General features: G+C 39.8%; 1 protein-coding gene across 3 annotated transcripts in view; it reads right to left on the bottom strand.

Moving 5' to 3' along the window:
- Window positions 1-2,629: 2,629 nt before the first annotated feature.
- Window positions 2,630-24,116, bottom strand: part of HS3ST5 (heparan sulfate-glucosamine 3-sulfotransferase 5) — a 286,056-nt gene continuing 264,569 nt past the window's right edge. For all 3 annotated transcript variants that reach the window (XM_065911461.1, XM_065911462.1, XM_065911463.1), the window contains 2 exons: window positions 7,907-8,045; window positions 2,630-4,292 (listed from right to left, as the gene is read on the bottom strand). In XM_065911461.1, the coding sequence (XP_065767533.1) occupies window positions 3,362-4,292; window positions 7,907-8,013 (1,038 nt within the window). In that variant the 5' untranslated portion in view covers window positions 8,014-8,045 and the 3' untranslated portion in view covers window positions 2,630-3,361. The remainder of the gene's footprint in view (window positions 4,293-7,906; window positions 8,046-24,116) is intronic.

The following is a 24,116-nucleotide window of genomic DNA, read 5'->3' as shown; positions in this document are numbered from 1 at the left end:
AAAATTCTCAAATTAGGCTTATGAAAGCAATCCAATTTAGTAGGCTGCTAATTGGACAGAGCACAATCTTACTGGCAGGGTTGGAACTTGGGCTGCACTTGTCCTTGGCTCTTACCTCCCCTTAGTAGCATCCCAGGAGTCCTCCACTGGTCCTGGAGCTTGTCCTCCAGGAGGGCCCTCATTCCAAGGGCAGGACCCCAAGCAGTGCTCTCACGAGGCTCCATCAGTTTTAGCATTCCGGCAAACTGGTCCATCACCATAAAAGGTACCAAATCTAAGATCAGAGGGGTTTATGATGGGTTTACATGATTTGTTTTATCATAGATTAGCTAAAGATTCCGATGTCTTAGATTTTTTTCTATACTACAGTGCAATGAGTAGAAAAAAATTAGTGCCTTCATCAGCTGAGGGGTTTTTGTAAGATGATTTTCAGGAATTTGATGTCTGTCTAAGGGTTTGCATGTCTCTTTTTCTCTCTTCTCTGGTCCCTCTCACTCCCTTGGGACTCTTGTTCCCGTTTGTACAATTATAATTGGAATTCCCTGGCTTCCAAAATGATGTAGTTTTAACTTTATAATCCAGCAGAGACTTCACCATTGTTTAAACAATTTTTTTCCTCTTTGCAGTTTGAATTGTTTTACAAAACTGTATGGTGCCACCAAGCCTCCAGAAGAAATGCAAAGATTTCATAATATAAAAGGAATAACTTATTAAAGAGAATCCTAGTGGATCTATTGTAATGAGCTGTAGATGTCCCGAGAGGTTGGTTGCCAGTTTGATGACAACAGGAAGCATTTTCTTAAACATGGAGGTTTGAAGCCTCCAGTGGAAATGTGCTCTTAAGTCATAGGATTTTTATTTCTACCTAGTTCAATCAGCAGTGGCTCTGGCTGTTTCTCTCTCTCTCTCTCTCTCTCTTTTTTTTTTACTGAAATGAAACCTGCCTCTAAAAACATCCTTCTAGGCCAAGTCTGCTGTTTTAGATCTCTGTGAGGAGGCTCCCAGGTTTAAAACAATTCTCAGTTATTTAACAACTGGAAATTGCAGCACTTTTTTTCCTTTGTGTGATGAAGAAATACTTGCTTCCTGAGCTAAAAACAACAAATTATAAAAGTCAGCTCAAGTCAAATAGAATCTCATAATCAACTCTGCTATACACTGTCGGTAGCAGCACCAGAGCTGGGGACAAATTTGGACTATAAAAGATTGTCACTGAAAAATTTCTATTCATTACTTTAAAAAATTTCTGTGAGTTCAGGAAAAGAATGCCATTTTCCTATTTTACTGGTGGAACACCTAGGCTGAGTTTTTGAAATATCAGTGTTCTAGCAGGGCATACTTTGACATACTGGTATAAAATTGTATGAACTATATAGTGCTCTGGGAAGAGTTATAATAAAATGAATGATAATGTGTGATTATTTGGAGTGTGGTATTAACACAGTTTATTCTGATGGTTAGCTGGGAGTTGAGGCATAGGGAAATCTGATGCTATGTTCCTTATATTTGAGTTCATTCACCCCTTAAAGGAGAGTGATTGACATTCAGACACAAGACTCTCTTTTCAGAGTCACTGAACAGTGAGTGGGAAGCTGGACTGTCAGTGTGTGCTGCTGTCATGCCTATTCCATGCTGAGAAAACAACATCACTGCTAATTGAAACGGCAGAGATGATTACCAAGGCTGTAGCTTGAGAAAAATGTATATCAACACTGACGGGGAAAGGGCTATTTATTTAGAAAAGTTCACCGTCAAATTACTGGACAGGATGAACAATTCATGGAGTAAATCAACACTTAGTACAATCAAAAAGGAATCCATTGTAATTTACTAGGCACTGTCAATGTGAACAAAACTCCTTCAAATATCTTCCACTGGATAAGCAACCATGACTGTGAAAAATCCATCTCTTTCTCTCTCTCTTTTTTTGGTTCATACCTCTTTCCAAGGTTTTCTGCATTATATTTAAGCATAAGACAGGGTATCTGATGTTAGCAAGCACCCAATTTAGCATTAACTGCTCTGGATGGAAATCGGAGCCATATGTTTATGTTAGTAATAGCAACACTATGTAATTTGATCATTTTTGAGCAGGCTGATGTAGTTTTATCTTAAAGAGGGAGCTCTGAGAGTTTGTATTTATTTTTTGAAGCTTTGGCAGCTTTCAGTATAGAGGCTACACAAATTTTCTAATCTAATTTAATTTCTCTATTGGTCTGACTGGGTTCAAATAAAACTGTGATTCTTCTATGCTTTGATTATGTTAAAGTATTTCTTGTCTGTCTCCCATCACCAGAAGCAATTTTTTTAATTGTTAAAAGTTGTAGCAGAGAAGCACTACAGCTCTTTGCGGTGGTTTTTACACTAGATTTCTGGATGGCTGAGATATTTTTTAAAATATAGTCAACCTCACTTCATAATTGCATTGTCACAAGGGTACAGAAATTCAATGGAGAAGGGCATCTTTCCAAGTGCTCTTGCGTGTACATAAACAGCTTTGACTTTGGGAGCCAGCAAGGGGCATGTAAGACAAATGAGTAAAAAAAATTGCACATAGAGTAATTTTAATCCATTCCATTTTTTAAATACCACAATAAATTTAATTTCCACAATAAATTAAATAGCCATATTCAGTTTACAAAATAGAATTACTTAGTGTGAAAGCAGTATTTACAACTATATACAATATAGTACATGACATTTCTCTTTGTTGACATAGAACATGGAAGCAAAAGGACTCAACTTTCCGACGTGTGATTGACATGCTACAAGTGACACCATGGTCCATACGAGAAAACAATAGTGCAAAATCACCACGGGAACTTTGGAATGATGTCAATTTTATGAGCTAAGACATTCTTTTAAATAATAAGAAAATAGTATTTTCTGTTTTCATGGCATCAATTCAGCAACTGAATTAAAGAGTCAGCTTTCCCTTAGAAAAGTATGCATGACTGAATCCTCTACTTCCTGAAACTTCACAGCCATTGGTACATTTTCACATGTTCATCTTTTGGCTTAAATCTATGAAAATGGCAGGCGGCAAATCCTGACTCGAAGGAAGACTAACTCTTTGAGAATAGCTGAAGTCACTTTTTCCCAGTACCACCACCTCTTCTTTTTGTAAGTAGCATAAAAGATGCAACTACATAGACTGCAAATTGGTGTTTTGTTTTGTTTTGATTTTGTAAATTTTCAGTAGAAAAAGAGCTGATCTTATATTTGGTCACACACTGCATATGTACAAGTATACATGGAAAAACGACGTGGACAGTTGTGTCTAGGAAAAGTGCATATTTTAATCTAGAAGTGACATTATCTGTCTCCAGGCACAACACATAGTGTTGTATGATGTATTATTTTAGGGCCAGTTCAATGTCCTGCCAGTGATCTGGTAAAATTTTTGATTGAAAGGGTGAAAGAATTTGCGCAATTTGGTAATGACAGAGGGGTCCACCTCTGGATGAATGCGCCCCTTGCTGCCCGCCAGGCACTTGTTAAAGATAATGTTAAATCGCAAGCAGTAAAACCCTCTGGTAGCATTGAAATACAAATTGTATTGACTTATCCTTGGGGGAAGATTTAGGAACTTCTCCACGAGTTGAAGTTCTGGTAGGGGTTCCGTGATGAGGCGATCTCCATCAACAATGTGGAATTGCTCAATTGGAAAGTACTTCAACCACCTTTCCAGATGTTTGGTGTAGATGCTGGTTCTTACTGCCTTGTATTTCGTGTTCACTTCGCAGGTATTAGGGTCTATGGCCAGCTTCTCAAACTTGTAATAAGTTTTATTCTTCCTCTCCTTCCCCTCTAGCACCTGAGTGTAATCAGAAATAGCTCGTGTGGTTGGCTCCCTGACAATGATCAACAACTTGATGGATGAGTTCATTTTGTAAATCCTTTCCGGAACCTCCTCCGTGATAAAATATGCTGGACTCTTTTCAATTGTGATTTGCTGAGGGTAGGAAAAAGGCATCTTTTTCCTATACCACTCAATGCCCTTGGCATAATTCTCATCATTGTCAAAAAAGTGGATTTCTTGAGAGGCTTTGACCACTGCTGGATGGAGGTTCAGCATCTCAAGCAGGGCCCTGGTGCCTCCTTTCCTCACTCCAATGATAATGGCCTTGGGAAGTTGCTGGACCAGGTCCTGAAGGTGTACCTGCTCCTTGGAAGAGTTGCCCTTCCGGAACTCGTGCAGCAGGCCACGCTTAAACTGTAGGGCGCGCAGGGGGAATTCAGCCTGGCCACGGGCTCCGAATCGGCCTTCGATGGGGCAGATGGGCTGTAGCCTGTAAGCAACAGAGAGACACTCTAAGGAGCTCATTGTAACTAACTTCTCATTTCTCTGGTTCTCCAGTCAGAGCAAGACTTAAATGCATAAATAAAACCACTGTTCCCTGCCTGCTGCAATCTATAATCAACATATGTTTGGGAAATTTTATTTTAAGCAACCCTGTATTAAGTGGAGCAGACATAATTGATGGGATATTTTTATTAGCGCTTCTTAAAATTTTTATTCACCAAGCACTTAATTGACTACAGCATGTACTGACATTCACAATACAGGACAGACAAGTGACACCAGCCATACTAATAGCCTTTTAACAGCTCACCAGTTAACATCATTTAGAAAGTATGAAAGATGGAAGATTAGAATCATCAGCTGGGGGGCTAAAGGGCAGCTAGGAGGCCACGTCCTGTGGGTTTCCTGTGGTATTATTTTATTACAGCTCAGCTGCCCTCAATGACTCTGAAAATCTTTGAGATAGACTCTGAAAAGAGGTCCCAGTTTCTGCCCTTGACTATTTGCGTCATCAACCTGCAAAATTCCAATCTTGGCACTTGCTGAGCTTTACATTCTATGAGAATTTCTGCCTCTGGCCCTGGGGACAGCTAGCAGAGTACATATTTCTTCTGCCTCTCTCTCTCTTTCTTTCTAAAAAGGTCAGGCTTATGTTTTTACTTTGCTGAATGTAGGAGCAAATCCAATGCAATCAGCAAGTGCTGTATATCACCTATCACACCTGGGATCAGAAATCAACAAGTCCTTGGCAACCCCAGAAACCTGAGGTCCTCACTGCCAAGTGCACTTAAATCAGGGACTCAAATTTGTGAAGGAAGGCAGGCATTGGATGAAGCCAGAAAAGAGGATTTCCACTTGAACATTGCCCTAAGCAAGGAACGACCACTGCTGCTTTTTTTCAGAGAGAAAGGTGTGGTAACAATCACAATATTAGACTGGAGTGGCTATTTAATTTGGTGTGGCCAATTTATATGGTTAGTAAATTGAATTTCCTTTTGGGGATAGTCTAGAATTGAACTGAGATTCATTATAATTTTCCTGAGTTTACTTGAGAAGGCATTTTCACTTTCTTATTAAAGGGTATAATGTTAGTCAAAACGGCTGTTAAACCAATTCCTCCAACTGAAGCTTCTTGTTACCCTAATAATTTGGAGTCGATGTCCTCCTCTCTGTTGGGCAATGAGGCTGTCTCTTGCTTTTCCCAAGAGACCCCACTGAATCTTTTTTATTTTCTGTAATGTTTACAATTAAAAGGAGAAGGGAGAAATCTTCAGGTTATACCAAGGCATTCTGCAGAACTGAGGGGAAGGGGCTTCACCTATGCTGTTGAAGCAGCTATCTGTTTTAATGCTTATGAACATATTTTATTTTTTAGTGAGTTTTTTTATGATTTTATAAACAACTTTTGCTCATTGTGTAAAGCATGAACATATAGCACACTATTAAAAACATGGTTTATCAGCTAATATTTTAGAGAAAATGAATTTTGTTTTTATAAATCTGTTAATAGAGTTGATATGCTAGAGTTCTAAGTGGAAGATATAAAAGTAGCAATACATATATACTCAAAGTATGTTTTTAATTGTGACATTGATTGGGATGTTACAAATTCATGTTTTAGGTCTTGCTGGGCTCTAGTTGAGAATTAAATCCAAATTCCTTAAGCCATCCATTGAATGTATTAGATGGACTTTTCTCCCAGGCATCGTGAATGATGCTGTCCTTGGGAGAAGTAAGGAAATGGTCAATCAAATGTTTTCCTGTAGGACTTGATTCTCTCACAGAACCCAGGTTGAGAGAGCCTGAAACACTCTCTGCCTTGTTTGAGCTGGAAAGAAATTTTCCTACATCTAGAAAAGGCCATTTTCCTTCTTTCCTTTATTTACCTTCTATCATGGGAGCTCATTCCCCACCGAACCATTGCTTTTTGGATTCCCTTATTCAAGATAAGAGAAAATATCATATTATTTCTGATTCCTAGAGAGCAGGCATGGACCCCAGACTGAAAAATCAGAAATTTTAGGATTGGAAAGGACAGTAGAAGTAACTGAGTTCAGCCTCTTACCAAGAGAGCAGGCTTTTCAGTTTCTAAGGATAAACTTATGTCCGCATGTGCCAGTTTCTGCTCAGATTCGCCAGTGAGAGGTTTTGAGAAAGCAAAGCAATCCAAGTCCTTATAAAAGCTACCTCATTAGAGACTAGAGACCAGGTTAAAAGTTATCAACTAAATAACTAACGTGCTAATGATCATTAGATCAATTATTCAAAGCAAATGATTAGAAGAAAATTAAAATATTAGGAAGAATTTGATATAAAAGTTCCATTATGGACACAGGACAATGGCACCCTGTCAAGGATTTTCACTAACAACAAGTACTACTTTAGGAGTCAGTGATAAGCTCTGGGCTATATCGTTTCCCATGGTTAGCAACTAGTGAATAGGAAGTTTACTCAGGAATTTTGAATTGAAAAACATCAAAGGGCTCACTTTATCAATCAAAATTAACACTGGCTGAAGGAAAAAACCATTATTATATTACTTGTTAAATATTTGTGTGATAAGATCTATAGAGAAGAAAAATTGTCAGGAAGATGTTTATATTTTAATGTGTGGCTGCACTTTCATAGGGCTTCCATTGTGGCTCAGCTGGTAAAGAATCTGCTTGCAATGCGGGAGACCTGGGTTTGATCCCTGGGTTGGGAAGATCCTCTGGAAAAGGGAAAGGCTACCCACTCCAGTATTCTGGTCTAGAGAAGTCCATGGGGTCGCAAAGAGTTGGACATGAAATGGGAACTGAATTGTCTTTTAAGTGCAAGAATTAATTTTAAAGGGCAAAGAAGGAAACTTCACATTTCAGAAATTAACTTCTGTGTCCTTTCCAATCATTCCAGAAGTGGGACAATCCAGAAGCATTCAATGTGAAGCTAGCTGACATTGTCGGGACTTCCGCAGGTCTGGTGCCTTTCAGTGTTGGCTTATTTAGAGCCAAACCCTAGCTCTGTAAATTTCCTCTCCATGGATTTTCCATTGCTTTCTGGGAATTGAATTACTCTGAGTGACAGCCTCCTTGTCCAGTATGTTCAGTTCCTAGAAACCAGAGCTAATTAACATAGTTAAAACACCCCAAGCCTGCAGTCATCTTTCCAGGGCAATGGATTCCAAATTTGATGAGCTCCTTTACAGGCTCATACATAATTTTAAGTCTCTCGGTAGCAGATTAATTGTCCACTTATAAATATCAAAATGTAGATACATAAATACATCATCACTATTTTGCTATGGCGAGAGGTCAACATCCAGATGCACACAGAGCTCTAGTAAATGACATTTTTACTGTACATGGCTTTATCCCTTCTCTGAAAACAAACACCAACACACACAGAATACAAATGAATCTTGATGAACACCTTGGTTTGAGCAACTTGGATCTCTTTCTTTGAAAGGCTCAATAAATCAAAATCAATGCTGCAGAAAAATATGTTTCTTGGGAATGTTGAGAGAGGAAAACAAATGGATAGATTTAAAATTATGTCCTAAGAAAGTTTAAATCAAGAGACATGTAAAGTCACATGGGCATGAGTATGTGTTTAATCACCTACCTATCCAAGCTCCCAACTCTGGCGACTAGATACAGGAGACTTCCAACGGCAAGGCTTCCCAGCACCAGGAGCTTCTGTCTCAGCCACGCCTGCTGTTTGAATAGCATGGCCCTCCATCAACCTTCAGGACTCCTGCAGCCTGAGAGACGGGGATAGAAGGGGACTCATCAGAAGTCATCTCTTACTGGCTCTGTTGACTGTCACAAAGCCCTGCAGGGGTGGGAATACAGGCATTGAGTGATGTCACACAAAGAACAGATGCCGCATCAACCTCAACAATGTTCATAGTACAACAGGTATTTTGGCAAAACTTACTTTCCTTCTCTTGGCCTGTGTTTTAAGATCAAAACTAAACTAGAGGTAAGATACTAACTAGAAGGACTTGCTGAGCAATTGTCAAAGTAAATTAAAATGCAAAAATCATTATATGTATATATATATATATAGTTGTTGTTAATCATTCAAAAATATTGATAAAATGAGCAACTGAACAACCTGAGGTTGAGCAGCAGGGCAACCAGGGAACTGAAGCTTCTATTTTGGTATAGTGGGATGAATGTGGAAATTGGGATCCTCCCTCAGTAAGTTATCATTTGGGGCATAACAATGACATGTTCTACTGACATGTTTTTTTGTTTTTTTTTTAGTTGTGAAAGGAGGAAGACGGTGAGATCAAAAGCTATGTCTCGGGACTTTCCTGGCAGTCCAGTCAGGACTCTGTGTTTCCAATGCAAGGGGTGCAGGTTCAATCCCTGGTTGGGAAACTGGGACCCCACAGGCTGAGTGGTACAGCCAAAATTTTTTTAAAATAAAAAAAAAATTTAAGAAGCTATGTCTTTACTTCCTGAAGTTATCAGTGGGAACTGTCAGGACCTCAAATGTTTGGGGACAGTGGCTCCAAATAACTTGATGTTTCCCTTCATTGCCTCTGCCCAGACCTGGGTTGGAGTAACAGATTCTAAAATCATGCTCAGACTAGAAGCCCCTGCTATGTGATCCCCTCGTGGCTCTCAATGAATTTAAATATGGTTGGTCTTACAGCTCTTGCTCTAACACCAAGACAGCAGCTTACATGGAAGCTTTGTTTTCTTATATCTGAAACAGGGCTGGCTGAGGAGAGTAAGGCTTTATCAGTGCTGTTATTAAATTTTGGGGAAAAATTCAAGCTTCCAATTCAGGCTTTCTTATTAAAAATAAATCCAATTCCCTTTTCAAGATAAGATTGTTTGCTTCTCACTGAAACTCAAAATAGTAACCCCAGAAGAGGGACTACAGCAATGTGTCATGGTGAGAAACTGTTTTGCTGCAATAGTCTCTCTGTATTTGCTAAGTGAAGATTTTCTTTGTGCAAAAGGATTATACCTGAATTCACTGCTTGATTTATTCATTCATCAAGAAATACTGAGCACTGATAGCCTTCCCAGCTTTTCTATCAGGTTTATGGGGAGTTCCAAAAAAGATCTTGAATGAGTCTTAGCCCTTGGAAAATTAGTAATGTGATTAAGGAATCATGAAACACCTCACTCACAATAATATATGAATAAATGTTGGGGAAAATGGAGGGAATATTCAGGTATGTGCCTTTGAGGAAGTGCATGACTTGGTGAGGAGGCTGTAGGAGGGCATCCCAAGAGGGAGAGGGAAAAGAAGCATTCATCCAACACACAGTCCACAAATATTTATTGGAAACAGCTTATGAGCTACATTCTGTCCTGGGTGCCCTGGAGGCCGTGGCCAACATGGGAGGCGACAGTCTAGAGGACAAGAGAGAAACACCGCCAGTAAATGTAGGAGTTGCAAGTACCTTCAGACTGTAATAAGAGAAGGAAAGGAAAAGTGCAGTGAGGAAGAACAACAGGGGGAAGCTACTTCAGTCCTTCCTAAAGGAGGGACGTGGCTTCTACCTGGAGCATGAGGATAGAGGAGGGCAGGAGGGCAAGGAGGTGGGCTTCAGCCGGAGGACCCAGCGTGCAGTGTGGAGGAAGAATGGGCAGCTGGTTTGAGAAGGTAAGAGAGGTTGGTGTGGCTGGACATGGGAACTGAGGGGACAGGAGAAAGGGCTGAGGGCACAAGTGAAGAGGAGGTGTTCAGAAGGGTCTTTGCAGGGCCTGGGTGAGCTCAGGGTTCTGGCTTTGCGTGGCCTGCCTTGTATGTTGGCAAAATGGGGACGCAAAGGGGAAGAGTAGATGAGGTTTGATGAGACCTGCTATGGGACAAGAATATCGTCCAGGTGGTATTTCAGGAAATTGTCAGAAAAATCCTATGAGGCAGATACAGCTATTTCCATTTCATAAACAGGAGAAGTGAAGCAGAGACAATTTTCTGTAACTTGCCTGTGATCACACAACGGACAGGCAATGTGGAGGCAAAGGCAGTAACTTATGTTGCATAACTCAGGGCTTCACTGAAAAAATCAGTTTTCTCTTTCTGGGTTGATGTCTGAAGCCCTCAGTTAAGTGGTTACCTGCCTTCACACAGGACTCTGATTCCTGTCAAAATGAAAATACTGCGATAATATGTGGAACTGGGTGGCGGAAAGAAACCTGTGCTCAAGTCTTCTGGTTAAGTTCTCCCCTGAGTGAGACTCTAGTGGCTGCTCATATTCCCTGAACCTTTGTTCCTTCTCTATAAAATGAGAATTTCAGAAAAAAAAAAATCTATCTCTGTTTCATTGACTATGCTGAAGTCTTTCACTGTGTTGATTATTACAAATTGTGGAAAGCTCTTAGAAAGATGGGAATACCAGACCAGCTTACCTGTCTCCTGAGAAATCTGTATGTGGGTCAAGAGGCAACAGTTAGAGCCCTGTATGGAACAACTGATTGGTTCAAGATTGAGAAAGGAGCATGACACGGCTGTCTGCTGTCACCCCGTTTGTTTAACCTATACGCTGAGCACATCAGGAGAAATGCCAGGCTGGATGAGTTACAAACTGGAATCAAGATAGGTGGGAGAAACCTCAACAACCTCCGATATGTGGATGATGCCACTCTAATGGCAGAAAGCGAAAAGGAGTTAAAGAGCCTCTTGATAAAGGGTGAAGGAGGAGAGTGAAAGAGCTGTCTTAAGACTAAATACTAAAGAAAACCAAGTCATGGCATCCAGCCCCATTACCGCATGGCAAATATAAAGGGAAAAGGTGGAAGCAGTGACAGATTTTCTCTTCTTGGACTCCAAAATCACTGCGGATGGTGACGGCAGCCATGAGATCAGAAGACAACTCCTTCTTGGCAGGAAAGAGAAGAAAAAACCTAGACTGTGTTGAAAGGCAGAGACATTACTCTGCTGACAAATGTCCGTATAGTCAAGGCTATAGTCTTCCCAGTGGTCACGTATGGTTGTGGGAGCTGGACTGTAAAGAAGGTAGAACGCCAAAGAACTGATGCCTTTGAACTGTGGTGCTGGAGAGGACAGACTCCTGAGGGTCCCTTGGACAGCAAGGGGATCAAACCAGTCAATCTTAAGGGAGATCAACCCTGAGTGTTCACTGAAAGGACTGATGCTGAAGCTGAAGCTCCAGTATTTTGGTCATCTGATGTAAACAGACGACTCATTGAAAAAGCACCTAATGCTGGCAAAGACTGAGGACAGAAGGAGAAGAGGGGGTCAGAGGATGAGATGGCTGGATGGCATCACTGATGCAATGAACATGAACTTGGGCAAACTCCGAGAGATGGTGAGGGACAGGGAGGCCTGGCCTGCTGCAGTCCGTGGAGTCGCAAAGAGTCAGACATGACTGGGCAACTGAACAACAACAACAAAACGAGACCAGTCTCTAACTTCCCCACTCCTTAGGGCTATAATGAGAATGAAATAAGTTTTCTACAAGTGACATCACTACACAAAGGCCAGACTCACATAAGGGATTATGTGTCATTGTGCGTGCATGCATGCCAAGTCCCTTCAGTCATGTCTGACTCCTTGTGACCCTGTGGACTGTAGCCCACCAGGCTCATCTGTCCATGGAATTACTGTGGAGTGGGTTGCCATGCCCTCTTCCAGGGGATCTTCCAGACCCAGGGATCGAATCTGCGTCTCCTGTGGCTCCTGCATTACAGGGGGATTCCTTACTGCTGAGCCACTGCGGAAGCCCACGTGTTACTGTAGCTTAGTGTAAACGAATTTACTGTGTGCTTACAAACAGTATGACAGGGTAAAAACTATCAGGTGGTTGAAGAGGGATGGCTACAAATGGGAGAGATGGGAAAAGCAAAGGTGAAATGTGCTTGCCTGTGGCCTCAACAAAGGTCACCAGCCTCGCACAGAGGAGCAACTTGGAAGGAGTCTGGGGTCACTTGGCCTCCTCTGCTACCTAAGTGTAGCACCATTGTTGTTGTTTAGTTGATAAATTGTATCTGACTCTTCTGCAACCCCATGGACTGTAGCCCGCCAGGCTCCTCTGTCCATGGATTTTCCAGGCAAGAGTACTGGAGTGGGGTGCCATTTCCTTCTCCATCTGTTTTGTAATCACTCAGATTATGTGCTAAGAGTATCAGAGCAGCCTAAGAATAAACCATGTTCAAGAAAAACCAGACACTTAGTACATTTAACATTCAAGATGCCTCTGTGGTTTTCTATGACATCAGGAAGTGTTCAAGCCTGTGCCATGATGGAGTATTAAAAGCTGGGAGCTGCAGGTCTTGGTCCAGAGTACAAGCCAGAGAGAAGATGTGCCACCCAATGCTTACAGACAATGCCATTAAACTGGGGAGAAGGTTAACTGCTTCTCCAATCCCCTAAGTCCCTTCCCTTTGGCTCTGTATGCCAGCTTAATGGATAGTTTAATAATCTTTCATCAGAGCACTCACACTGGTAATAGGCAATTTATATAAAATTAAAGTTTTAAAAAATTTATTATCTCTTTTTGTTAAAAAAAAAAAGCTAAAGACCTACAGTGACATTTAAGCCCTCCTTTATCTCCAGTTTTCAATCTCCCAGTGTCTTTCATTTTGCATGCCAAGAACAGCACAATTTGGTTTAATAGACATGGTGTCTTAGCTGAACAAAGAAGAGTACCTAAATAACAGAGTATATGGCCAGAAATGACAAATTGTAGAGACATCTGGCTGCTTCTCCAAAGCAGCACTAAGCAAAGAAGGAAATGATTCCCAAGCTCACACAAAGAAATAAAGGAATTCAAAAAAAGTAATAATAAAGATACGCTCAAGTGGTGTTCAAAGGCTCCTAGACATAGTTACTGCAAGCCCCTGGTACTAGTAAAAATGGTAACAAAAACAACAGCAGTAAAAGTTCATTAAAAATGACTGAACTTACAGACTAGAATTATTTCAAGGAAATTTTAACTGTCTTTGGAGTATTAGTTCATTTATTTGGGGCAACAGCCTTATGGGGTAGACAGGAACCACATTTATTCTTTCTTTTTATTAAGCTGTATTTTTTTATTAATTCACTTTATTGGAGTATAATTGTTCCACAGTGTTGTGTTAGCTTCTGCCGTACAGCGAAGTTAATCAGCTATGTTTGTGTGTATTCTGTCACTGAGTTATGTCCGACTCTTTGCAACCCCATAGACTGTAGCGTGCCAGGCTTCTTTGTCCATGGGGTTCTCCAGGTAAGAATACTGGGGTGGATTGCCATTTCCCTCTCCAGGGGATCTTCTGGAATCAGAGATTGAACCCCTGTTTCCTGCATTGGCAGGCGGATTCTTTACCACTAGGTCACCAGGGATATGTATACATATATCCCCTCCTTCTTGAGCTTCCTTCCACACCCCACCGCATCCCACCCGTCTAGGTCCTCTCAGAGCACCAGCGGAGCGCCCTAGGCTATACTGCCCACCAGCCACCTGTTCACACATGGTCGTGTAGATACGTCCTCGCTCCTCTCAATTCCGCCCACCCTCTCCCCTTGCTGTGTCCTTAAGTCTGAGGAACAACATTTATCGAGCCCTAATCTCTGTGTTTCTTTCACATTTATTATCTCATGTAATACAACAGGCCTGTGAAGTATTATTCATTCTATTTTTTTCTGATGGAAACTGAGCAGAGAGATGAACAAATTATTTACCCAAGGGCATATGGCTGGTAAATACAGGAGGATTTAAATTCAAGATTCTCTGATCTCAAAGAACATGACCCCTTGATTGCAGTGTCTCTCCCTCAGCTTTGGATGCTCACCTGAGAGGCTCCTTTTTTTGCTTGTTTTTTTATTAAAATTTTCTTCCTGCTTTATTGAGATGTAATTGACTTAGAGCATAGCATAAGTTTAAGGTGTACAACACAATGATTTGCCTGACATCCATCATGAAATGACTATCACAGTATATTTAGTGACCACCCATCATCTCACAGATACAAAATAAAAGAAAAAGAAAAAATATTTTTTCCTTGTAATGAGAACTCAGTAACTTTCATATATAATGTACAACAGTATTAATTACATTTATCATGTTGTACATTATACCCCTAGTACTTATTTATGTTACAACTGGAAGTTTGTACCTTTTGACCCTCTTCCATCCAATTCCTGCCCCTTACACCCAACCCCTGCCTCTGGTACCACAAATCTGATCTCTCTTTCCATGAGTTGGCGTGTATACTTATTTTTTGAAGCATAATTGACCTACAACACTATGTTGTTCCTAATGCACAACACAGTGACTTGATATTTCTATACATTTAGAAATGATCACCACTGGGAGACTCTTAATAAATGCCTGTTTACTGACTGATGAGAGCAGATAAATCCACTTTCAACTCATCCCAAACTTCCTTCCATTGTATCTTGAAGTAGAAGATGAGGAGGTGAAAACCAAGAGGAAAATGCTTTTATGAAGGGGTAAATAAAAAGGGCTACTTACGTGGTTTCAATCTAATAAAAGGAAGAAAAATATTAATAAATAATGATAATAATGAAGGTAACATTTTTATAGTTTACAAAGTATTTTTCATATTCAGTAAACTGTTTATGATTAAAACCAACCAGAATCATAGGAACTCCACTTATTTTCCCAATAATTCAGAAACGGACTCTCCTTTTGAAAGATTTTATAGGAGATGATCAAAATAGCTGGTTCTGTCACTCAGTTCAGACGCTCATGCTCTGTTCTCTGTAAGATCTTGGTTAGATCTGTTCATTGTCCTCTCGTTATCACCCTGTCTCATCTTTCCTCCCCCTGCTCTTCTCCACACAGCCCTACTCAGTGAGTGGGGCCTCATCTGCCGACAGGATTGCCCAGCCCAGGAACCTTGAAATCCATCATCCTTGGCTCTATCCCACCAGTAAAGTTCTATCTCCAGAGTGCTATTAGGATCTACCTACTTCACACTGTCATCTGTGACTGCCTTGGCACAGGCCACACTCTCAGATTTTAGAGGCTCCTAACTGGTCTCCCCACTATTAGTTTTGTTTCTGCCTCAATTTATTCTCCATATTGAAGACAGAACAGTCTTTCCAAACAGAAATTTGATCATATCACCTTCAGGCTTAGTACTCTAATGGGTCCCTATTATCCACAGAGTTTTAAAGGCCTTTTACCTTTTCCACCACAATTCCTCACCAACATGACCTCTCCCCAGTATGGGCACGTGCAAACGTCAGCATACAGAACAGCTTGCAGTTCTTTTGAATAGATCATGGCCAGTTTTGCATCAGGGCCTTTCCACAGGAGGTTTCCAGAGCCTGAAAACAGCAGCTGTGCCTCCTACCAGTGACCCCTCTATTGGGTCTGGGGTACCAACCAATAGTGTCCCAGTCGGATAATGATAGCCCCAGAGAACTTCTGTGGGGGGCAAAGGAGTATGGAGAGTAATTAGAATACTGTTTGGCACGGCATAATACTCAATAAGCATTAGCCACATATACTGATGCTGACTTCTCTCCAGGTCTTGGGTCAATTCCTATCTTTTGGATCTTAGGCTCCTTGGGAAGGTTGGCTCACAGGTTCCTTCTCTGTGTCACAACAGCATCCTTTATTTAATTCTACTGAAACCAAACTTTAACTGCTTGTGTATTGTGTGTGCCTCTAACCGGAAGGTAACTTCCATGAGATGAATGACTGTGCCTTGTTCATTATTGTATCACCAGCACTTTAAGGGTCTTTGATACTCTGCAAATAATTACTAAACAACTGAATCAGCTAGATGGAATGAAGTTTGACTATCTCAACAGCTGTGGTATCTAGATACCACATCTCTTTAAGTAGGTAATAGTAGTTTATCTTTGTATAGTACTTTGCAGGTTCATATATGCTATATGCCTATAATAACCTAGTTTCCCCCACTTTTTTATTTTGAAAAAGTGTTTCAAGTGCTTACAAATCCTTCATGTAGATTTACCAGTTGTTAAATTTTGACATTTGCTTTATCTTTCTTTATAGAAACATGTATTATTTTTATCAAATCATTTGAGAGTAAGTGGCAGATTATCAACATTTCAGGATGCTAGAAGATCCCCACCTGTATTCACACAAAGTCTTGTGATATAAGTGGGGCAGTGGGCATTCTTGGGTCTCAGGAAGTGAAATGATCTGCTCAAAGCCTTAAACTATTAAACCTGGAGTTGCTAACTGCTAATTTCGAGCTTTTTAATACTCTACAGCTCCGCCTCCCTATTAAGTTCATTTACTGTTGAAAATGTTATAATAGAGTTTATTAGTAGAAATAGATATATCATTTATCTTTTCTTAAACATTCAACTTGTACATTCTGATGACTTAGGTATCAAAAAAAAATTGGAAAAGTGGCAAATGAGAAAATTTTCTAATGAGATTTCTAGTCCTCTCTCCTATTTTACTTTTCTTTTCTCAATTCTTTTAAAGAAATAAAAATGGAGAAAGTTCTTTTTATACAACATGTATAGTGGCAGCATCTGATGATGCCCACCCATTGGAGGGCTGGAGCTGGCTCACACTTTGCAAGCCAGTTGTTAAAGCCTGGATTAAGAACTACGTGACAGAAATTCACAGTTAAAGAAATTAAGAAACAAAGGCAGTAAATATAAAAAACATTATTTCCTAATTATTGTACTATTTTTACTATTACCTGTGCTCTTGAAGTTAAGTTTATTATACAGTGGAGATACTACTGTGCAATAGTATCTCTGTGCAATTAGGTCTCTTCCTAATTCCACACTTAGTGAATTCATGTGGATAGTTTAAACTTGGCCACGGAGGGAGGATTTACACAACTGATACTGACAAACATTACAGACCATCCCCTCTCCCCAAGAGCAGGCTGCACACTACTAATTATGTCCCATTCATTTTCCCTTTTATGAATTCATTAATCACATGTTTTCTGAGTACCCACTGAGTGTGTTGTATGCTGCCAAGAGCCGTCAGGGAAAAGGAGACTGTACCTATCCATCTCCTCCCCTTCCTTTTTTAGCCTCCTCCTCCATTCTCCTCCCTTTCTAAAGAGGCCTATATTCATTTGGAGGCCACAGTAATCCCTTTTTTCTATTTTCACTTTTCTAGGTCTTTTCTCCTCAGCTTTCTGTGCCTCCTTCCAGTTTCTCTCTGCATCCCCTGCTATGTTCTTTAAATAACAGAGCTTAAGAAGAAAGAATGCAGTCCTGGTTCTCTTATCATTGATAACAAAAGTACAACTACACGTCTTCAAAAAACCTCCCAAGTATTTTTAATAAATCTGTAAAATAATTTATAATTGGTTTGCATGCAAGATGATTCTAAAATCCTTCATTCTTGGGCAGGCTAACATTTTCTTAAATAATGGTATTATTAACGTGCTTATTTTCCTGGGCTCTAAAATCATCGCAGATGGTGACTGCAGCCATGAAATTAAAAGATGCTTGCTTCTTGGAAGAAAAGCTATGACCAACCTAGACAGCATATTGAAAAGCAGAAACATTACTTTGCCAACAAAAGTTCATCTAGTCAAAGCTATGGTTTTTCCAGTAGTCATGTACGGATGTGAGAGTTGGACCATAAAGAAAGCTGAGCACCAAAGAATTGATTTTTTGAAATGTGGTGTTGGAAAAGACTCTTGAGAGTCCCTTGGACTGCAAGGAGATCCAATCAGTCAATCCTAATATCAGTCCTGGATATTCATTGGAAGGACTGATGCTGAAGCTGAAACTCCAGCACTTTGGTCACCTGCTGTGAAGAACTGACTCATTTGAAAAGACCCTGATACTGGGAAAGATTGAAGGTGGGAGGAGAAGGGGATGACAGAGGATGAGATGGGGTTGGATGGCATCACTGACTCAATGGACATGAGTTCTACTAAACTCCTGGAGTTGGTGATGGACAGGGAATCCTGGTGTACTGCAGTCTATGGGGTCGCAAAAAGTTGGACACGACTGAGCGACTGAACTGAACTGAATGTGCTTCAAAGCACTGCTCTTTTTATTACCTGAGACTCCTTTTTTTTTTTTTTTTCCTGAATTGCAGATCTTTCTTTCAGGGCCAGAAGGGCTCTACCAAATTCTGACCTCAAGATAACTGCCTACATTACCATTCATCAACAAATGTTTGCTCAGTGCCTGCCACGTGCCAGGGACTGAAGATGCTAGGAATGATGTGGGGGCCCATATCCTGCTTCATTCCTCTCATCATCTTTCTGCATTCAAAGTCAAATCTTTTACAAGTGCAAGGAAACTATCTTTCCTTACACACGAGCTCTGATCCTCTTGAACTGCCAGTGAAGGAAGAATCCTCACAGGAAGAGGGTCTACTGAACCTCAGAGTCTCATCTCTTGGCCCTAAGACCCACTCCTCTTGGATGGTCCTTGCCTTTGACCCAAGTAGCCACAGTCAGACTACTCTCTAAAATACACCAGTCTTCTCTTAACAAGACTCTTCTCTTCAAGATGTCCTTCAAGTGAAGACTTTGTTGGGGATGTTTAGACCACAGTTTGTCAAGGGAACGACTCGCCGCTAGACCGGGCTACCTCTTGGGCGTGTGACCTGTGTATTTGCAGGGCTGTGTCCAGAAGGGCCCAGTGCTTGAATTAATTTCCTGCTGTCACTGTCTTGAAATTATTCTCTTTTTTTGGTCTTGAAATTCTTAATAATTTTTGAACAAGAAGTCTACTATCATTTTGCAGTGGGTCCCACAGATTATGTGTACAGTGCTGCCACCAGACCCTCGGGTCTTCAGAGAACGGATTATTTGTGTGTAAGCTGTGGCTCCTTTTTCCAGGCACTTGGCTTTTAGAGACACACTGTCTTAACACCATCGCGTAGGAACACAGTCCTTCACGTCTTGTTACAGCATTGGGATTCCACTCCCCTTTATTTCTCTCAGTTCTGTGGTCCTCCCTGAGGCCCATCTTTTTCTTGGGCACCCAACCCTGGGAATTGTGTCTTCCTTCAGAAACAAGGTAGCTATATACAAAGCCTTACAAGCCTAAGTACAATGTCCCTAGGTTTAGTGTGTGACACACAAGAATAATGTGGTCACACACACACACACACACACACACACACACACACTCCAGCAGAGAGAATCCATTACAACAGATCAGTGGGAGGAAATCCTGTGAAGTGAAAAGGGCAGTATTACCATCCTGATCATGCAGATGAGAAAACACAGACACCCAGAACTACAGAATCTGCTCTTATTGGACGGCAAAAAATGTCTCCTCCCCTCGCTGCTCCCTTTAAAGTAAAACAAAACAGGAAGCTCAAACTATATTGCTCACCTGCTTTGGGATTCTGGGTTAGTTACTTACCCTCCCTGTTCTTCTATTTTTCCTCCCAAGAAACAAAGGGCTTGGGAAAGACGAGTTTAACAATCCCTTCTGGGTCTAAACTCATACACTAAGGGATTCCATCAGATTAGCGATAAATAAGTGATCTTATCACGAGACACTAACAGTAAGGAAGTGAGGACAACAGCAGTGGTGGTGGGGGGGTGGAATTAGTGCCTGAGGTAAATATCAGTGTTTAAGTTTCATTTTAAATAGTCTTGAACTCTTTCAAGATGGCTGCATCACATTCTACTGCCTATTACTGTGAAAAGTGATCCTCTCATTCAAAGACATGAAATTTCTTTGAAAAGAAACTGACACTTAAGAAAGATTCTACTGATTAGCTTTCAATTTGCCAGACTGTCAGGGAGCCCACAGGAGTCACATTTTGAAAAAAATTAACCAAGGGCAGCTGAGGAAAATTGTTGTAGAGAATTCTCTTTTCTTCTATTAAAATGACCACGCAAGAGAGCTGTAATGAGAAAGAAACAAATGAGGAGGGGCTCAAGAACAAGGGCATGGGAAGTGGTATCCTGCACGTGTCAAGTCGAATGGAGAGAAGCCAGTGTAGATTAACGGGAAAAAGAACACCATTTGTTAGATTAAGCAGAAAATGTATCAGTCAGGATACTCATAATTGCTCTATCAAATGGCTAAGGAAGCTATTTATCTGTTTCTTCAGTTAACCATGAAGGGTCAACATTAGAAATGAAAACGAAAAAAGTTGATAAATTATACAGAACTGTGGAGTTTATTACTGCTCCGTGCTGAGGGCTTATCCTCCTGGGAGTTATTGCAGGAGCAGCTTTGAGCAAATTCCAAAATTTCAAATGGGTTCTCCATTTCTTCCCTCCATTCAGCTTCTGATATCGCGCATACATAATTTATCACAGCTACCATTATTGCTTTAGCTTGAGTAGTCCTCTGGCTCTCTGTCTACAGGACGATACTCATTTTGCATTTGTAATTACTCAACTTAAAAGGAGCCAGTTGATTCTGTTTTGGTTTCAGGGGTCTCATTTAGTAGACTGATGTTTTAAGGAAAGAGATAGGAATTGAATATTATTTTGGCATGAGATACCAATTACTCTTAATCTCAGTATCTCATTGGTATATGTAACTAATGTTTATAGAAGAAGGGTGGTGTTTTTTCCTTCCTAAAGTTTCTTTTTGCTTTATTAAATAGATGCTGGAGTTTAGTAAACTTGTCCTGCTGGCAAGTTCAGAAGCAGAATCTCTCCTTCTCTAATCATATATTTATACAGAAAAGTGTGAGTTGGGGAGGTAATAATGATACAGTGATTAAATGAAGATACATGGTTCAAACAGAGCTTTCCAGTAATTTAGGCTCAAGACATTAAAGAGGTCAAGTTAACTGAATAAGCCCTTCCCTCTGCCTTGTATATCAGCTTGATAGTGATCAGTTCTACTTGTCACACTCAGTAACAGTTTAGTGTATTTATTGCAAAATCAGGTATAGTATTAACTAACAGACAAAAAGTCAACTTTTAAATCCAATTTCTTACTTCACAAATTTTGTTTTATTTTTGGTAAGGATCAAGAAATGATATATATAAAAAATACCCCAATGCCACAAAAGTGAAGAATTAAACCTTTAGCAGACTGATGACACAGAAATGTGAATGCACAATCTCAAAGCTGAACTCAGAAAATTCAACATGTTTAATGTAAAATTTGAGTGAATTTATATAGGTACAACCTCCTAAAAACTTTAGAGAGAGATTTCCACTTCATCATGAAAACACAGTGTTCATAAGGTTACTATTTATTTGTGTAGCACTTTGCAGTTTTTAAAGCTCTAGTTTAAACATTATTTTATTGGATTTTTCACAGAAAAGATATGATATAACTATTTTATTCTCTGTTCTCTAAATGAGGAAGCAAGTGCCTGGTTGTTTAGTACTAGGTTCACTTAGCTAATGACTGGCAGAGTTCAAGATAGAATCTAGCTGTATTGACTTAAGTATTTGTGGGAAAATTCATCCTCTTTCTATGAAGATTTGGCATTCATTTTAGAACCAGTACTAGATGCTCACTCATTAGTACAAATCTAATCCTTGGATGCTATAGATTTTGAGAGTTCCACAGTGATTTTTGTCAAAGTATAGAGCTTGGAGAAAAAAAGAGGTCTAAAGTAATTTGGAATTAATAAGTGTTGATATCGTTTCTGTCTCTCTCTGGTTGAGTCATCCATTCTTCCCAGAAAAATATCCTGATAGGATGAGGAGGATGACAACATATTCATCAAGGACAGGAAAAGGGGAAATAAACCAATTAATTGAATAATTCTTGAGAATAACAATCATTATGCCAATTATGAACTTAGGACATTAACTTTAATCACCTCCTCCCAGTCATATGGACATTTTGAGTCAGGATATTCATTCTAATGGGATTCCCTGGCCCCTCCTAAGTTAGATTTTACTTTTGTTATTACTACTTTATCAAACATTGCTTGTTTAGATTTGTGTTTATTTATAAATATCATCAAAATTTCCATTAAATGAGACTGTTCAGGATTTTTCATTTCTGTTTTACTCATAGTTGTCTTATTTCCTTGCTTGTTCTGTGTTTCTTCACTTTGGATTGTTCATTTTCTAAGGAACTTTATTTAATCCAGAAAGTCTGTTTTTTTTTTTTTAATAAAGCAATTTTACAAATACATGCAGTACACATTTAACTATTACACATCTAAGTTTGTTTTCAATTTTTCTCCATTATCAGGAATAATGCCATAATATCCCTGTATGTCTTCTACTACAAACAGACACTATCTGATTCAAATACAAACTGAGTAGTAAGGTGATCATCTCATAAAAAACATGATTTTTTAAATTGTATTTTAGTTGCTTTACAATGTTGTGTAGTTTCTGCTATATAGCAAAGTGGCAGCTATACATGTACATGACATTTATACATATACATATAGCTACTCTTTTTTAGATTTCCTTCCCATTTAGCAGGAAGCTTGGGTTTAAGCTGAGTCTTTCAAAGGAGTTACAGACTTTCTTCTGCTAGTTTCATGAAGGTACCATGATCCTCTGGGATAATGCTTAAGGTTTTTTGGATTACATCTGTAGCATGAATTAGAATGCCAAACTCAAGGTAGGACCAACTTGTGATTATGAATCCTCAGGGAATTTTGTCCTCTTACTCTGTGCCAGAATTGATTTCCTTGTGGAAATTAGGGTCTATTTCTAATTCATTCTTACAATAACAGTATAGGCTTCTAGAGTACTATTTTCGTGAGTGTCTCTTATTAGATTTCTTGCACTGACCAGTTCCCATGCTTTTTCTCAAAGCTAAGCCCGCATAATCATCAAAGTAAAAGCTAAAGTATTCTAAGGTGTGGCAGAAATTCTAAGAGTTATTTTCACTTGGAACTTACTTCCTAATCATTCCTCATTTTATTTCATTTCTGGGCTCCACTGATTCCTTTCTTTCAAGTGGCTTCACAGATTAATATATACTTATAGAGACAGACATATAGTTCAGTTACTTCACCATACATTTTAGTTATTTCAGTAGCGAGTTAATAGAGGGAACTTATTTGACCACATAACCAGAAATGAAAGTCTCTTCTATTCTTTTTCCTTTAGACTCATATAAATTTCTTTCCTATCTATCTAACTAGTCACTCAGCTAGGACAAAATTTGTCCTTTTATAGACAAAGGAATTTTCTTTGTTTCTTCTTGTACAGTGGCAGAAGCTTCTTTCAACTTCCAAGGAAAAATGAAATAGTTCCATTTGAAATGTATTTTGATATGATAGTAAGGGCATAGTAGATGTGGAAGAATTCTTCATTTCCCCCATGACATTTGCCCCTGGTGTTCCTCCTGCAGTTATTTTATGTGACAGAGCAAAATGATTTTTCAGATTGTAATTAAGGTTGCTAATCAGTTGACCTTAAGATAAAGAGACCTTAAGATAAAGAGTCTAATCTAATCAGAGGAACTCTTTAAAAGCTGGGTATTTTCTCCAGCAGATAGCAGAAGGGATACTTAGAGAGGTTCCAAGCAAGAGAAGGATTTGACATACTGTCAAGAGCTTAAGGTGCAAGGACTTGGAGAGCAACTTCTGGGAACTGACAATGACCTCTGGCCAGAAACATGGGAACATCATTCCTACAGCCACAAAGAACTAGATTCTGTCAACCACAGAATGTCCTTGAAAGCAGATTCTTCCCCAGAGTCGCTAGGTAAGAGTCCAGTCAAGCTGACAGCTTGATTTCAGTCTTGTGAGACTCTCCAGAGAGAATCCAGCTGAGGCCACCTGGACTTCTGACCTACAGAACTGTGAGCTAATAGTTAGGTTTGAGGGTCAGGTTGTGCTATTTGTAGTCATTTATTATGCAGCACTGGAAAACCAGCACAGGTATATTTCCCCACCATCTGTAAATTAAGGAAAACAAAAAAGCAGTAGTGATTTCTCTCTGTAGCTTTCTTCTCATAGAATACTGAGTGCCAAATTGGGAAGGTTTGCCTTCAAGAGACACATTGTACCTCTGACAATGTC

This window comes from Muntiacus reevesi, chromosome 19 (genome assembly GCF_963930625.1).
Source record: "Muntiacus reevesi chromosome 19, mMunRee1.1, whole genome shotgun sequence".
Lineage (NCBI taxonomy): Eukaryota > Metazoa > Chordata > Mammalia > Artiodactyla > Cervidae > Muntiacus > Muntiacus reevesi.
Note: the sequence above shows the minus strand (reverse complement) of the source record. Positions and strands in the feature narration are given on the sequence as shown.